The sequence below is a fragment of the Corvus hawaiiensis genome, chromosome Z (genome assembly GCF_020740725.1).
Source record: "Corvus hawaiiensis isolate bCorHaw1 chromosome Z, bCorHaw1.pri.cur, whole genome shotgun sequence".
NCBI lineage: Eukaryota > Metazoa > Chordata > Aves > Passeriformes > Corvidae > Corvus > Corvus hawaiiensis.
In genome coordinates, this window is record NC_063255.1 from 3,699,116 (window position 1) to 3,717,366 (window position 18,251).

General features: G+C 38.4%; 1 protein-coding gene across 1 annotated transcript in view; it reads right to left on the reverse strand.

Annotated features, from left to right (window-relative positions):
• Positions 1-384: 384 nt before the first annotated feature.
• Positions 385-18,251, reverse strand: part of CWC27 (CWC27 spliceosome associated cyclophilin) — a 108,550-nt gene continuing 90,683 nt past the window's right edge. The window contains exon 14 of the mRNA XM_048291749.1: positions 385-796. Within this exon, the coding sequence (XP_048147706.1) occupies positions 634-796 (163 nt within the window). The 3' untranslated portion in view covers positions 385-633. The remainder of the gene's footprint in view (positions 797-18,251) is intronic.

Sequence of the window (18,251 nt, forward strand, 5' to 3'; positions counted from 1 at the left end):
TATTCATGTGGTATGGATAGTGAAATAACACATCCAAAATGTATTATCCCAGCTTCCCAAGCTGTGATCTGTACTGGAATGCATATTTCAAAAGAAAGAGGCAACAGCCAGATTCTCAAATTAAACTTAGCTTGTTTCAGGAAAGCTGGGACCATTCTAAATGCATCACCTTAATCCTGTGTCAAAGTGGTTCAGGCAGGCAAAGTTTACATGTCTTTCAAAGAATAATCAAAATAATTAAAATTGCAGTTTCATAAAATCTTAAAAGCCTGCAGATGGGGTTTCCATCTTCTAACTTCACTCTCACTTTGACAAATGCTCATTCATGAAAACTTTTTGATTACACAGTGATTTTGACTATTGCAATTAAAACACAGACAAAAGTCAAGTCAGCTGTTTTATTAAATACGTAATTCTAAAAACCTTTAGAGAGGTTGGATAATGAATGCAGTGAGAGCACTTGACCGCACAACTTAAGAAACAATGATAGCTCTGCTTCAAAACTGCATGACAGGTTCTTGAGAGATTCTTTTTCACACTTGTCCAGTGGTATTTTTAGGATCAGCTTACAAAAGAGCCAGTGCTTTATTGCAGTCACTTTCCAAGGCAGCTCTGGCTAGCTTTACACTCCTTTTATCTCCTTTCCTTTTTTTCTCTCATTATCTTCTTGCTTTCTTCTCTTCTCCTCTTAGTTACAGGATTCCGTGGATCATAGATCTCAAAAGTGTCTTCATCCTGCATGCTTGCATCTTTCACCTTTCTGCTTCTGTCTTCAAACTGAAGCACATGTGACATCCTACAAAAAAAATCAAAACAACAAACTCCAAATCAGTGAAAGAATAGAAGCTGTGATTTGTAATTATGATATGCATGGCAAGATTTCTGATTTATTTTTGGGCATAGCAAAAAAGAACTGACCTGGGTTTCTTTTGTTGGTGTTTTTTAAAAAAAAATTTCTTAAAAGATCCTTATAAGGTAATAATTTTGTAAACACTCCTTTTGAAAAATACAGCTGAATACAGATAGAATTGTCTCTGTATTTTATTTCTCATACTAAACTCTGTTTTCTTGTCTTTTTCTCTTTAGCATATCTTCCAAAATGTATGGCAAATTTTTCCCAAGAACAGGGAGTGTTTCTCAAGTTTTCCTATTAGTCACTTTAAACACCTTTCACCAGGGTGGAAGATTTTACAAAAGTGGGGAAGAGTTTACAAGGAAAATGCTTGAAGTAGGTACACAGAAGATCAAAAGGGGAATGCTTCATGTCCTGCTGCTCCACATTAACTTGGTACAGATCATGCTTTTTAATTCCCTGAATACCAGACTAAACAAATGCCTTGTTCAAGTCAATGTTTTTCCTACTGTTGATTAGAAGTTTCCCCCCCATTAGATACTTCCTAATTTCGCCAAATTTCCAATAATCTCAAAACATCACTGTTACATAACTGAGAAGTGGCCCATGTGAATCTCAGGAGGTTCAACAAGGCCAAGTACTAGATCTTACACCTGGGTCAGGGCAACTGCTGGTATCAACACAGGCTGGAAGGGGAAATGATTCAAGCAGCCCTGCCAAGAGGAACTTAACGGGTGCTGGTGGGTGAGAGGCTGGACATGACCCAGCCATGGGCACTCACAGCCCAGAGAGCCAAACGTGTCCTGGGCTGCATCCAAAGCAGCACGGCCAGCAGGGCCAGGGAGGGGATTCTGCCCCTCTGCTCTGCTCTGCTGGGACCCCACCTGCAGTGCTGCATCCAGCTCTGGAGTTCCAGCACGGGAACTGCTGGAATGAGTCCAGAGGAGGCCACAAATGTGATTAGAGGGATGGAGCAGCTCTCCTGTGAGGACAGGCTGAGAGTTGGGACTGTTCTGAAGGCTCTCAGGAGATCTTATTGTAGACTTTCAGTACACAACAGGACTTTATATGACAGATGGTGACAGACTCTTTAGCATGCCCTGTTGTTACAGGACAAAGGGTAAAGGTTTTAAACCAAAAGAGTATGGATTCAGATGAGCTATAAGAAAGACATTTTTTAAGACAAGGGTGGTGAAACACTGGAACACGTTGCCCAGAGAGGTGGTAAACAATTTTTTCATGGCAAACTCATATGTCTAGGCAAAAACCACACCTAATCTTTGGATCTGGATCAATTTCAAAAATGTCTTTGACTTTGATGGGACAACTTAAGAACTATACTGATTTGAATCTAAGCATATCAATCTTTATGATTTGACTATGACATGTCTTTGTCAACAGTCTTTGTGACAGAAAACCCAGGAAAAACAAACAAGTTTCAAAAGGAAAGTTTTGTGGCCAATGAAATACTGCTTTATTGGTGTCTTGCAACACGTAAGATGTTCTGAATTCAACAGTTTTCCAAGAGCTTTAATGCAAATCTCCACGCATAAAGAAAGGGAGGGAGAAAAAGCTCAGTTACTGCAGATTACAATATAGTACTATTTAAGAAGCCAGAAAAAATTCAAAGCTATAGACCATATGGGATCTGCCTGAATGCTTTAGAAAATTCCTAAAAACAAAAATTGAGAATTTTCATCACAATTGATTCTTGACATGTGCGTTTCATAAACACTTAAAGAGTTGTTTCCAGTAAAAAACTTAGGTAGTTTATTACCCTGTCTACACTACTAACACCCAAACTTATTTCATTTAGTCATCTCTACAATTCAGAATAACATAATGTACCATCAGAGTGACTCATGGTTGCATATTTGTAGTTTAATTATAAAAACATTGTCTCACAGTGGAGGGACTGAAGTAATTTATTTTAGCTAACATACTTTTTGCATTTGTCATATTCTTCTCAACTTACTAAAGATGAGTACACATATCAAATCACTCTATCCTAGTCTGAATTAAAGTACAGGCCTAAGAGATAGAGTCATGCCTTGGTGCATGGTTTTAAAGTGTGTTATAGGAGTGTAAGTAGAATTGTAGTCACACTTAGTCCTTTCAACAACTCAGGTTTTCCAGGAATACTACAGCACAGGACATAACATGCAGGATATAACCAATAGGAATTAAAATTAAATACATCTCTAATTCTTGGGTCAGGCCATACAGTGTCCCAAGCAGTTTGCAAATTAGATGCAGTAGATTCAGACTAAGCAGTATTTACTTCTCCTCAAGAGCTGAAAGAAGTCATAGTCTCTGACTCTTATTCATAACTTTCCACTAAGGCATTCCCAGCTGTGATTAAAAATAAGCCAATATTAAGAAACTTTTTGATATTCCCAGAATCAATTTTAGATGCAGCATCTCAGAGGTAAAGTAAAATAAACACAGACTGCAGTGCAGATTTTAAGAAATATTTTCCTTCTGTGAATTTAAGCTTATTTTAGTAAGTCACACATCTTCACAGGTAGACCTGTCCTGCACCTATATAAATGGTAAATCACACTGAATACTGTTTTTAAAAAGCAAATTTTTTTTTAAGGAACATAAGAAGCATTTAACAATTATTTCTATATTAAGCATTTGAATTTAAACTTATCTTACTCAAGTTCCTCCAACAGGAGTTTGTATTTGCATAATTTTCCAAGTGCAGGGCTAGGGTGTAGTTCCACAAATACAAATTTCATAAGACTTTTCCTTGTTCAGTTTATAGCTCTCTTCCCTTCTGCATGCTCCTGGGTTCACTGAGGAGCTGGCTGCCCAGTTAAGTTTCTGCAATCACTGTGCTGAAAGCACTTACCTATCTCTGGTCTTCAGGAATCCACTAACTTGTGCTTATCGTTGATCGCTGACAGCTCATTTTATATAAGAGAGACATTCAATTTTAAAGTACACTTTTCTTCAAAATTTAAAGGATGAGAGGTAGTCAGTTCTACCAAGCAAAACTCAAAAGAAAACAAATCCTAAGTTTTGCAGCTTAGTTTTTTTTGCTAAAAATTTGTAAAATAGAATAGCTTGCCCAAACTGATGACTCTGGGTTTGAAGTATCTAGGTGTGCAATTGTTGTCCTTCTTTATTAGAAGACATAATCACAAAAAGATTTTCTTAACACCTTTTATTAAGAGTGGGCTGCAAACCAGAATGAGCAATCTTTGCATGGATTTATTACTGAAAAGGGTTGATTTTTACCCTGACCAGATGACAGCATCCTACAGGTCAACCACGGTCCTATCCCATGTAATGGGGGAGCAGCTGTTCTGCTGTACTGCATTTCTTTCCTTTAGTGTTACTAAAGAACACTCAGTAGTTGGCTCTCTTCTGTATTCCAAAAATGGAATGTCTTGAAACGTTAGACTGCAATACCCAAATTAATTTAACACAGTTTCAGAGACAGCACAGGATTTCAAAGCTATGTGGAAACTCTTACGGCCTAGTGATATTCTCAGGTCAGCAAACAGACCAGGCTCTTTTGAACTACTCTAGTGAGACAGTACTTGTAAGAAAAGATATGATATACTGTAATCCCTCTGATTTTGAGATGTGTGAGCCATGCACGGGATCGGAACCATATGCCAGCTGCTGACAGGTGGTAGTCATGTTAAGTGTAGCGTAAAGAGAAGCCTGGTAGTCCAACAGCTTTGGCCCTTCCAGAACCCCCTTTGGGAGAAACTGAAGTGGCAATCAGTGAACTGAATAATTTTGAATTTTGGCAAGCGTAGGGAAGCACTATGCTTTTGCTCTACTTTTGAAGCTGAAACCTCCAGGTTTCAGTGCATCAGTGATTTTTATACTAACTGAAATGAAACTGCAAAGCTGTATTGCCTAAGACCACACTTTTTTCCTCAAACTGACGTAGCTGTTGGCTGTTACCACCTCCCTACTGCCCCCTTCAACTTTCCTTGCCCAGGTGACCCTACAAAGCAAATCTCCTGGAGCCTGCAGGGAAGCCTGGGACATTATCTTGCACTCACCTACATCAGCATTTTAAACAGGAAATCATCAACAGGTGTGAGCAAAAGTTACACCCTGCCAACTCTGTTGTAAGGGTAATAGCTTCTGGCAGAGCAGCAGTCAATTCTTAAGCAGTTTTAGGCACATGCCTGCACTTTGGAGATGCCTGCATAAAACATTGCAGTTGGTGCCATGCCCCGTGTTTTTGCATTAAATGCATACAAAATAGAACTAATGATGTTGCTATAAAATTTAGAGTATCATCATTTTGAACATTATGGCTATGTTTTATGATAGTTATTGGTTCTTTCCATGAGGTTGCTTAAAATTAACACAGAAGGAGTAAGTATCCGTGTCAAGAATTTCAGTGTTGCCTCTTGCATCGTATAGGCTGTCTTAAAAAATGGGACCACTATGGACCATAACTACTAGTACTACCAGTTGTTTCTGAGTTGAACATTGCTTGCAAGTAACATGCTTCCAACTTTTCTCAATTTCACAATGCATCCCATATTTAAAACGAAAACAATGAGAGGTACTCAAATACTACTGCTTTCTTTAAATTATGTTCTACTTTGATGCATTTTCCTTCAAATACAGTAAATATTGTAGTAAAAGCATTAACAATTAATGTAGGAAACATTCTAACATTTTCCTTCCATCATCCTCAAGATACCTAAGCAGTGGATAGAAAAGTAACTCAAGTGAACAGATGAGAATCCACAGATCAAAGCAAAGGAGATCTCTCTCCCAAGGAAAAAAATTAGGCTGCTCTGGAAGAATGCACTGGCACTCTTTCCACTCCCAGCAGAGTAGTGGGTGGCACAGGAAGAGGAGAGACATTTGAGAAACACTGAGAGACAGTTAAGAGACTACAAAAGAAAAAAATGAGGAAGGTAAAGACTAAAAAAAAGTATAGGAATGAGAAACAAAAACAGAGAGAAAGAGATTGATCAAAATTTAAATGAAGAACATTGTCAAATGACAGTTGAAAAGAAGCATAAATGTTGAACCAAGGAAAGAGAAACAAGAGTAGAAACAAGACAAAAAGAATGTCAAAGCCATAAAGCAAAGGGAATTTTGAAGGAGGAAATACATTAATAACATCTAATATTGTCATAGGTTAGCAAGCATAGTCCTGGAAGGGACGTCCTTGCTAAGGGGTGCTTACAGTTTCCTCTGGGAACTGATAGAACCTATCAGCGGGCCAGTTTGAATATGGACAATTCTCTAAGCCACTTAAAGTTGTGACCACCTCTGTGATCCACATTTAAGAATAGGCAAACTCCCCCTCCAAGCTCTCTCTCGTTTCCGGCGCTGGGACAGGTGGCTGTGGGCCCCGAGTGGGGGCCAGCGGGCCCGGCCAGGCCCTGCTCGGGCCACGCCAGGCCGGGCCACGGCCATCCTGGAGCCGATGGATCTGTTCCAGCAGTGGAACCCCCCTCACTGCCCTGCTGTGGGCAGCCGGAGCAGCTCGGCTCTCCCCCCTCTCCACTGCGATAAGAAAAATTCAACATTCCAGCTGCAAAGCTGCAAGGCCGAGGTGAGATTAACCCTTTTACTGCTGTGAAGAGCTGAAAACCTGAGGGAAGAGAGAGCGGAGATGCTTAAAGCTGAAATTCTGTTGTGAAGCTATGATATATCAGAGTGTCCTGTTGTAATTTCGTGAAGATATGGGGGGTGGAGTGTTCAACTTGTAAGCAAAAGCACCTGCACTGAGATAGGCAGATGCTGACGCAGCTGTAATTTCATGAGAAGTTTGGACAGGGAGAGATGGACCAGATGAGGACTTTTGCTCCAAATGGGAAAGGAGAAAACCTCAGTCCCTAGAGATGCTCCCAGAGATAGTCCTAAAGATGAAGATGATGAAGACCCTTTGCTCCCAGAGAAGGAGAAGGGCCTCTGGTTTTGTTCCTGAACGGCTCAACCTTAAAATTGTACCCCAAAAAACTTCAAGAGTGGACCCTCGAAAGCAGTTGCGGGAAAAGCTGCAAGTTGTGGGAAGGGACTCACACGCAGGCAGAGAGACTCCTCTTCCTAAATGGACTGAACAATATTTGGAAGTGGGCGGCTGTCTCGTTGTGATAATGTTTTCATAGCATGAGCAAGAAGAGACTTCTCTTTCTAAATGGACTAAACAAGGTTATTATGGAAGTGGTAAACAGACTGAACATCTTAAGGGTTGTCTTTTTACATTGTCAGTGGGAGAAGGGAGGAAGGTGGGGGGAGGAGGAGAGTTCCGAAGGTGGTATAATTATTATTTTTTTTTCTTTTTTCCCTCTTTTAGGTTTGTTAATAAACTTCTTTATATTCTTTCAAGTTTGGTGCCTGCTTTGCATTTCTCCTAATTCTTATCTCACAGCAGATAAACAGTAATGAGTATTTTGGACCAAACCACTACAAATATTTTTCCAGATTTTTTTTTAAATTGAGATGCTACAAGCAAAACAAGCCTCTTGGATCAGGCTGCTGTCATTATTCCTTGCATAAGTGTGTCCAAGACCTTAACAAATAATTTTGTAAACACAATGCAGCAGGAGAGAGGAAGTATGTTTATGTCTCTAATGAAATCTGCAACTATCAGTAAGTGCTCTGTGTAATACAGCTCTTGTAAGCAAATTTTGTAGCTTCTGTCTGCCCTGCCTCACCATCCAGCTTTTTCTTCTTGTGCAACATAACCTATCATCCCTCTTTCCATGCAAAGGAGTCTTGTAATCCAAGTCTCTCCCCCTTACAGATCATTAAAGGAAAAACAATTTTTTACCACATACTTGAAGTAGGTTTTGATTCTTACAGCAGTGAGGGTTGATATCCTAAGTACCATGATAGACCCAATCTCAAAGATGGATTCATGTCTCTAATTATCACTGTTTCACACAGCCACTTCTGTCTCAAAAAAGATGTTTCAAAAAACAATTTCCTTGAGTATTTTTTGTCTCATTAACTCATAGCACTGGAACTGTGGTAAATTACCTACGAAAGCCTGTACCCCTGTACTTGGTATTTAAAGCTTATACTGTATCACACACTTCCACTAAGCCTAGTTTGCCAAACCAGGTGTGATTTCACTTTAACTAAGTTTATAATCAGAGACCCATAGAAACACTAAGGTTGGAAAAGACCTTTTCAATCAACAAGTTTGACCATTGATCCAGCACTGCCAGCCCACTAAACCATGTCCTGAAGTGCCACATCTACATGTCTTTCAAATACCTGCAAGGATGGTAACTCAGCCACTTCCCTGGGCAGCCTGTTCCCAAGCCTGACAACCTTTCTGGTGAAGAAAATTTTCACCAATATCCAACCCTAACCTCCCCTGGCTCAACTTGAGGCCACATGCTCTTGTCCTATCACTTGTTAACTGGGAGAAGAGACTGACTCACACAATACCTTCCAGTAATAATTTCTGGTCATAGGTTTCTGCTGTGATTGTTACCACTAAGAGATTTCAGTCTTTCTTTTTTTCACAACTTGTTTCACCATTCCACATTACTTGTTTCTCTTTCCTCATCTCCCTTCCTAATGATCAGATATCTTGTCCCTTTTTAAATGCTTTTGTAACACCATGTATTTTTCATGTTCATTGACTTGATAATTAAAAAGAGAAATAAGGTTTGTTATTCAGATCTAGCCAAATTCAAATAATTAGTTTTTCCACAGAAGTTTTAAATGTTAAAAAAATGCTCAGAAGAGTAGTGAGAAAAATTATAAATACAGCCATACTGCTGTCCACTTCAAAGGTTAAGTATTCACATCAAATACTTACTACATCAAATTAATATTGTTTCAGTCCATGTTAGTGATTATGATACAATAAGCAGATTTTACATGGAAATTTTAAATTTTACTATTGCTGTAAACCCCCCCACCCCACCCCATTCTCCTGAGGTTAATTTCAAGACACTAAAGAGGCATTTTCTGGTTTTCAGATGAATGGAGTACTATTAGCTGACAATATTTCAGCTTTCAGCTGTTTGTGCTGGTTTTGGCTGGGGTAGTTAACTTTCTTCACAGTGGCTGGTGGCTGTGTTTTGGACTTGTGCTGGACACAGTGTTCATAATATGGAGATGCTTTTGTTATTGCTGAGCAGAGCTTACACAGAGCCAAGGCCTTTCTGCTTCTCTTACTGCCACGCTGGTGAGGGGACTGGGAGTGCTTGGGTGGCTGAGAGGAGACACAGCCAGGACAGGTGACCCCAACTGACCAAAGGGATATTCCAGACCACGTGACATTATGCTCAGTATACAAAGCGGGGGGAAGAAGGAGGAAGGGGGGATGTTTGGAGCAATGGTGTTTGTCTTCCCAAGTTACTGTCATGCAGGATGGGGCCCTGCTCTCCTGGAGATGGCTGAACACCTGCCTGCCCATGGGAGGAAGGGAATTCATTCCTCCTTTCACTTTGCTTGCGTGCGGGGCTTTTGCTTTCTTTATTAAACTGTGTCTATCTCAACCCATGAATTTTTCAAGTTTTGCCCTTCCATTTCTCTCTTTGATCCTGCTGGTGGGGCAGTGAGCGAGCAGCTGCCTGGGGCTCGGCTGGGTTAAACCACAACAACAATGGAGGTATGACTGCTGCTCTTGCACAAAGCAAAAATGTCCCCAGTGTTAAGCAAGTAAAACTCATGAAAACACGCTTTAAAAATATTATACAAAGTCAGCCTGTACACTTCTGTTAACTACGACTAACCCTTTGAACTTGTATACCACAGTTACTGGAGGACTGAAAATTGGCTTAACCTCTTCAGAATAACCAGCAAGTTTTGGGTCCTCCACAGGACAAAGAATTAATTGTTTGTATTTTCTCATTGTATTGGCCTACAGCATAAAATTATCAGAACAGAACTTCTGCAGAAATTTCTAAAATAATACTTTTTGAGATAGTTTATTTGAATGTTATATGCTTAGTTTTACCACAAAATAATCACTGCAAAAATTATACGAAATTAATAGTTTCACTAACCATAGGACCTCCAGCTTAAAAAGAACCTCAAAGATACCAATTTTTGCAAAGCTAACAACAAAGTAACCTAATCTTGGCAAAGACTAATATAGTATTGTATCCTTGGATTGTTCAAGATAGTACTAACAATCTTTTTCTCTTGAAAGAACATTTAATTGTAAGCAACCTTCTAAGAGAAATGGAAATCACCTTAACTATGAAAAAGCTCACCTTATTCAATGATAATCTGTGGGAAAATGTGATGAGTTCTCATAGTATGAGAACTATGTAAAACTGTGATGACTTACTTTTTCAAGCAATTGGTATTTTTCTATATAAAATTCAGTTATCCTATCTTGATATTGCTTCTGTTCTGTAACAATTCATATAGAGTATATTTATACTACATCCTTGACCCCTTCACAAAAATGTTAAGTAGTTTAATGCAAGAAGACGGGTGCTTTAAATAGACAACTGCTCCTAGTAGAGTAGATTGGTATGGAAGACTAAAACGCAAATTCCAGATGTTGTTCCAGAAAGCACATCAGTGAAGAAAAACTCTACATAGCATTTACTACAAGGACATGGGAATCACCACACTGGAATAGAGCAGTGATCTATCCAGTCCAGCATCCTGTCTCTGGCAATAGCTTGTACAACATCTGATACTCTGAAGTCAGTCAGCAAATCACCTCCCCAAGTTAACACAGTCAGGCATTATTGTATCACCACAGCAGAGTTGGGGTGAAAAGAAAGGAGAGTATTTCTAGCACAAAAATACTCACATTTTCATAACATTCAGCTTTCTCTAGACACCCTCCCTTCTCTTTTGCCCCTTTCTCTCTCATTCTAAATATATCCAAATCCTTACTTAAGTATGTCAATACTGAGACGAAGTTGGGGTGCCTGAAAAGGTGTGTAAATATGCAGGAAGCTTAAACCAGGCTAAAAAAGATTTAGAAGATTATTTTTTCATTCTTCACTAGATTTGCTGGCAATAAAAAAAAAGTAAGATTTCCAGACAGTAAATCTAACACTAGATATCCCTTGACTAAAGCACGGATCATCTCTGAATTTAAGTCAAACAGTAGTCAAAGCTCAGATGCCTAGTCCAAATAAGCTCAGATATAGAGGAATTAAAAAAAATAAACAAGAAAAAACCCCACTCCAAATGCTGAGATTCTCAGATATGCTGAACAGCTAGAAGCAACCAACATCAGCAGAAGAACGATTTGTTAGTATGAATTACTGACTGAAGCGGTGGGGTAGGGGGTTGGCATTTACAGATCAAGAAAGGTCTGACCATATTCTAGTAGTACAGGGGTGAAGGTGGAGACAAAACTGGAGGAAAAAGAGAAAGATTTACAGCAGAAGAGTTTTTTTCTTTCTTCCTTTAAAGGTTAGTGGCAGTCCTAAAACCCAAACAAAAGCTTATTTTTTTGCCAAATAGAAAAGAAACCTCTCTTTCCAATGTGTTTCTAATACAGATCTCTGGCATTCATTTATCCTTTGTAACAATCAAGTAAGTATTTTGTCAACTTTTAAAATATGTAGTTGAGTAAATCAATGGCCTTAGCAGGAGAGACCTAATATAGAGCCAGTTTTTCCAGACTAGTGAAGGAACGCTGGCTGAAGTCTGGATGGGAGGAGGGGAGCAAACATGGCTCTAATCCATCTTTGTGCCTCACTGGCATAAATTACAGCAGCACTTTTTCTGTCATTCCCCAAGCTAGCATCAGCATGTAAAAAAGACTGCAGCTTAGTTTTCAGGGGTTTACTGTGTTTGTCACAGTTAAGCTTCTGCAACTGAAGCTGCAAAGACTAGTGCTAATCTTGAGGAAGCCATATTTCATAATCCTAAATCTGAGGTATTGTAGTAAAGAAAAAACTGCATTTTAGAAAATGTATACAAAGCAAGGTTTATAAAAGAAATATAATCAGTACTTTTCAGGTGTCTATCCTGAAGAACTTCACCCTGCAAAGCTCAATAGTATATGCTGCAGTAAATAGGAAATCCTGGAAATAAAATGGAACATATTATCAAATGTATATAGAGTAAATACTAACACTGTGCATTGTGATTTAGTTCTTACTAGAAATTAAATATTGTAACATAAAAACAGTCTGGCTAACTTCAACATTTACGTGATTCTGATATTGCTTTTTCAATTAAAAAAGATCCAAGCCCAAACCAATTCTAGCCTATACTCTACAACAGACATTGAAAAGTCTGTTGTATCAATGACTTGATACTATTTCAAGACCGAACTCTCTCTCTGTTACAAAGCCTTTTACTGTAAGAATACAAAGTAAGAAAAATATTGTGTGTTTCCACTCCTAACTGTGCCACATTTCTCATAAAACCGATCATAAATATTCTGAAAGGAGTTTTCCTTGTATTGTTAACAAAACATTTCTTAAAGAAGATAGAGGGCATAACTACTGATGCTGGATAAATAATACCTTCATTCAATATACAGATTTATTTTTTGTTTGTTCTGGAGTAAAATAAAACTATCTCTACAAACTGAGTAAAAAATAGTAACTCAAACTGCAGTTAATGTCCTGGCAAAAAGAACTTAGCATTCGCTCCCAACATTCCCACAATATTTAAGTGGCCTCAGTGACAGTTTTCCGATATTTGGATTACTGTATCTGACTTATATAAACCAGGCTGCACTTCAAATGATTAGCACTGAACTTTTGTGAGTTTTTTTGTCCAGAGAACCAATAAATTAATAAAAACAGACTTATTCCTTTCAATTTCTGCTATAATCAGGTGATCTGATCTATGTAAAACATCACTGTGCAAATCAAAGTATTTTGTGACCAAGAAGATATGTTTAAAAGCTTTTTAAGAGGCACGAGATTTTAAACAGTGCATTAAAGTAAGCAGTGTCATTAAATTAACTTGAATTGGTTTTAATCCTCACTATCTTACATGAGGTTTTTTTACAAATAACTTAGAGGACAATAGTTTCGACAACACTAGTAATTACACAACATGGACATGAAACAATCCATTAAGCAAGACCTGAAATATCAACAGAAGACCTTTACTGTCACACAATTTTCACAACAACTTTTGTGCAAATTGGAAGGTATTTTCAGGTATTGACTTTTTCACTTCAATTTTAAAAAATGCCTCATGATTCATACCTTTTCCTATACCTCAAATTAACCAACATTTAGAATAGTTTAGACTCAACAAAGGTAAGTAACCACAAGAATTTTAGACTGAAAAACCATGTGGAAAGCTACCACCTCATTCCAAATTCCCATTTTATTCATTCTTTCTTGCCCTACAGTGTATCTGAAAGCTGAATGGATTTATGTTGTTTCAAATAAAAAGAAAGACTAAGTTTCAGAGTCTAGACATACTTCCAAAAATACTTAAGTGACTTATTTATATTTGTCACTTAGTTACAGCTGTGACAGCACTCCACAGGGAAGGAAAAAGCTGATCTCTTGTAAAGATTAAGAAGCTTTGTGTTCACATATAACACCTTACATTCCACCCAAGAAACACTGCAGTGGTTCAGTTATGAAGCACTGGCATCACATGCTATTAATTAAATGAACTATGTAGCATGCTGGCACTCTCAGACAAATTCTAAAAGGCTGCAGAGTGCATTACTGAGAGCAGATAAAGGCCAGTGATGAGATTTGAATCATGAAGGAGAAATTCTAAACTTCTAGCCAGGTGTAGAATGAAGGAAAAATTACTGGGCTTCACTGTAGCAGAAACTCTAAAACCAGCTGAGGGTCTACTTGCAGCCCTGACCTGTGAACTGATGAGATTAGTAACAGACCAAATCCTTCTACTGAGGATGACACAGATTTTGGCTGATTCCCTGGTGGCAACAATTTTAATGCACTTCGCATAATCATGTTCATCTGGTAAGGAACAACCTTCACATGTTAGTATTTCAGTTTCTACACTGAATATTGAAGGTCCAACAGGATGAATTTGGCATTTTCCATGAAGTCAAAACTGAAGAAGTAACAACATAAAGCCATATTTATCAGAACACAGATTACCACACAGTTTTCAAGCAGGAACAGAATATTGCCTCAATGCAATGTTCATATTATAGAAACACAGAATGGTGTGGGTTGGAAGGGACCTTTAAAGGTCACCCAGTCCAACCCCACTGCCATGGGTCATCTGCCACCTCTCTGGGCAACCTGTTCTAGTGCCTCTATCCTCTGAGTAAAGAATTTCTTCCTAGTATCTAATCTAAACCTCTCCTCTTTTAATTTAAAATCATTACCCCTCATCCTGTCCCTATTTGCCCAAGTAAAAAGTCACTCCCCTCTTTCTTTTAATTACCCTTTAATTACTGAAATAAGTACCCCAATAAGGTCTCTTCAGAGCCTTCTCTAACCTAGCCTGAACAACCTCAGCTCTCAGCCTTTTCTCACAGGAGAGGTATTCCAGCCACCTCTGATCATTTTTGCATTCCATCTCTGGACCAGCTCAAAAAAGTCCACGTCCTTCCCGTGCTGGGACCCAGAGCTGGATGCAGCACTGCAGGTGGGGTCCCAGCAGAGCAGAGCAGAGGGGCAGAATCCCCTCCCTGGCCCTGCTGGCTGCACTGCTTTGGATGCAGCCCAGGACACGTTTGGCTCTCTGGGCTGTGAGTGCCCATGGCTGGGTCACGTCCAGCCTCTCACCCACCAGCACCCCCGAGTCCTTCTGGGCAGGACTGCTCGCAGTGAGATCATCTCCCAGCCTGTGCTTTTGTTTGGGATTGCCCTGGCCCAGGTGCAGCACCTTGCACTTGGCCTTGCTGAACTTTATGAGGTTCACATGAACCTGTTTCTCAAGTTTTTCCAGGTGCCCCTGGATGGCATCCCATCCTTCCGTTGTGTCACCTGCACTGCTCAGCTTCCTGTCACCTGCAAATGTACTGAGGGTGCACTCGGTCCCACTGTCTCTGCCATTGATAAAGATACTTCTTGATCAGTCCCAAGAAGTGAATGAACGGGCATGTGTTTTCAATCAATCCAAAAAATAACCCATCAGACTTCCTACTCTATGTGTCTTCCATGTCTTATAAGGTTCTGTAAACATGGTATTTTAGTGGTATGGAGTGATGATCATTTTGAGTTTTCAGTTACTTGATAAAGACAATGAAGTTTTAAATTCAAGAACGGTACTGGAGTTGATTCCTGAGCACTTTCGTGCATTTTGTCTGTGAGACTGCATAAATAATGGAGATCCTTCATACATATATGCTAAATTGACTCGGCAACCTGGTGAGTTTTCAAAAAGGAATGTGGTTGCTTCTTTACTACAGAAAATTCCACCAACTCAAAAGCTGCCACAGCACTAGATATACTTCCAGTATGTCAATAAATCTTGCGGTTTTCAGGAAGCCTCCACTTGTTTTAAAAGATCAGAGAGAAGAGTGTAAGACAGTCCAGAATTTTGGTTAAGGACATGATGTGTGGATTTTTATAGCAGAGAATCTGTTCCTTCCACAAAAACCAGTATTCCATATGGAAAAGCATAGAAATATTTCTAACATTTCACAAGCATGTAAAGTTGCTAAAAATTCAGCTGGAGAGCCCTGTTTTTAGGAGTAGATAGCCATAGTTTAATGTCAAAGTGAAAAGCTTAATGTAAGAGTTGGTTAGTTCATTTCCACTTATGACTGTACCAGGGAAGAATATAATTATAGCACATATGTATAGTATGAAGTTTTGAATGTTTATTGGAGTCTTTAGAATTCATGTGATTTTGGCGAACAGGAGTAGTAGTATGAAAAATGGGATACAATTTAAAAAGTGCAATGGCTAAATTCTAGTAAGAGTGATCAACAGTATGGGTACAGGACAGAACTAAGTTAGGCCACCATTCAATAGGAAAGGATTTGTAGCTTAGAAAGGATTGGAAACCAGACATGAATAAACCAGCAACAAATAAAGTAATCCTCCCACTCAACACAGACAAAGACTTAGCTGAGTGCTGTATCTAGTCTCAGATTTCACGTTTTGAAAGAAGCACTTGGAACTCTCAGAATTACTTGATGGAAGTGTTTCAGAGTACTAAGTATCACTCTTATCCTATTTGAAGAGAAATATTTTGCACAGATTAACTGAAACAATTAATTTTTGAATGTATGTGATTGCATCAGAATTTTTTAATCTCATCACTGGATTCTCTCTATGAAAAATATTTTGTCATGTTCACAGGATCTGCATCATTAGTTTCACTATCAGCAGGTGCTGTAACACCTTCTGGAATGAAATCTGTGTTTGACTACAGTTGTAACTATTTGATATTATCATCAGAATCCTGAAGTGTCACTACGACCTGTATGGGTATCACATGCATGCAATTGTATGTGTTGCAGTAGTCTAAGTCCTAAACAAGATGAGTAGCAGCAGTGTTCTGTGTAAATGCAGCTTGTGTAATGTTTTCTCTTTCAAATTCAGGCCTATCAAGTAAACCAAGTGGCAAGTATCAAGTAGATGAACTATTGCAGCTGGGTCTTCTGTTGTGACTTATTTGGTTTTCTTAATACTAGTCTCTAAGCAAACGACACCTTACTGCCACTATGTTTGACCTCACCTACATTTTGGAGAAAAGTCTTCTTGGTTAAGATTTTAAGCTGAGAATGTAACTGAGTTCTGCCAGATAATCTCTACCTCTGCAGCACTCTGTACAACCTTTAAGAAAGAGAAGAATCAAGTAATGCATCTGACTCCTTCTTATTTGCATTGTAAGCAAATAAAGAACAACTAGTGATCAAATAGTACTGAAGACATCCAACAAATCATTAAGAGAAAAGCACCAACACTAGTTCTCAACACGAAGGCACAAGGAAAATAATACCTGGAAGAACTCCGATCAAGAATGTCTTTCCAAGGTACCTAGATGCTGTAAAATTGTGTCCACTTAGTTATTGTCAGACATTTTTATTCTCTGACCCCTTCTTTGAGCTGATACCATGTTTATTATGATATTTTTAAATTCTGCAAGGGAAATTGGATTTTGATTGCTGCAGACAGATATAGATAATCATTCCCACACAGCAGTAGAGGTTGCAATAAAATGTCTCAGTAAAGATTCTGATATTCCACATTAAAACTTAGTATTATGCATTTCTCTTCAGCACTCTTCACAACATTTCCTCAGATGCGTTCTTAGACAGTAAAATCTGGTAATAATTATCAAACACCATACACACTGTTTACAATAGAGTCATATTTCTTCTTTTTTTATTGCATAAAAAGTAGAATGCTGCTGAAAAGTGCCCAAATGTCTGCTACGTGCCATGCCAATACAGCAGCTCAGCCAAATATGCAGAGAGAAGTTTGCCAAATAAAAGAAAACATAACAAATTGGTAATGGTTTCTATCTTGACAGAGAACGAAAATTATACCTCTATGTGTGGCCACTCATGGACACATAAAAATGTCTTAGAGGCAATCATTTTACCTCAGATAACACACCGTGACAGTAGAGCAAAGCATATTGGCAGGCTTTCCCTTCCTATAAAAACAGCAACCATGACCTACAAAATGGCCTGGAGGAATCACGTAGTTTGTATGTTTCATATATGCATATGTCATACACTAATTGTATTTAATAAAAATAAAATAAAGTAAAATACTGTCTTTTGAGAAGTAGATTCAAATTAAGACAGAATTTTAAAATGTAAAGTCAGTATAGTTATATCAAATACTCCTATACAACAAAGGTACTGAAAATGTAAACACTTAATTCAAAATACGCAATTTAACTTTTCAAGTGCTTCTAACAATCATTAATAGCTTTCTGAAGATTCCATTGCTTTGTTAATGTTGTTTATAGCCCATTTGCGTAACATACATTTTACAATTTACTTGGCCTCGAAGTAAATTATTTGGAAACAGACTGTCTCATCTGAGACTGTCTCATCTGAGAGAGCAAGAGGTGGTCGTGGGTGTGAGAGTGGGACTGCATAGAGAGCACCCATGGAGTGAGTGGGCAGGCAATGCTGAGGCAACAAGAAAACAAAGTTAATATGCACACTTACTGCGCTGCAAAATTAATATGATATTAATTATTAGTCTATTATGTAGTTTCATATTATTCCAAGTATCTGTTTTAGTGCAATTCTGAATGTAATATTATTTTCTGAACAAAAATACAACTTCATAATCTGAAATTGCAACAGTTCTTCACTCAGTAGGAATTACAGTGGATAGTATTACTGACAATTAGTTACTCAGGTTTGGGTTTATTTTCAGTTATTACCGACAATATCAGTAGTTACTCAGAAAGAAATAGGAAAGCTATGTTTGAACTCTATAAAAGTATTTAAAAGACTGATTGTACTACTGTGATGAAAAAATATTTGACATAAAGATCAAGTTCATAAGAAGTTCATAAAAAGGCCAGATAAGGGAATCTTATACTGAACATGGGAGGTTTAGACCACATATTTGGAAGTATT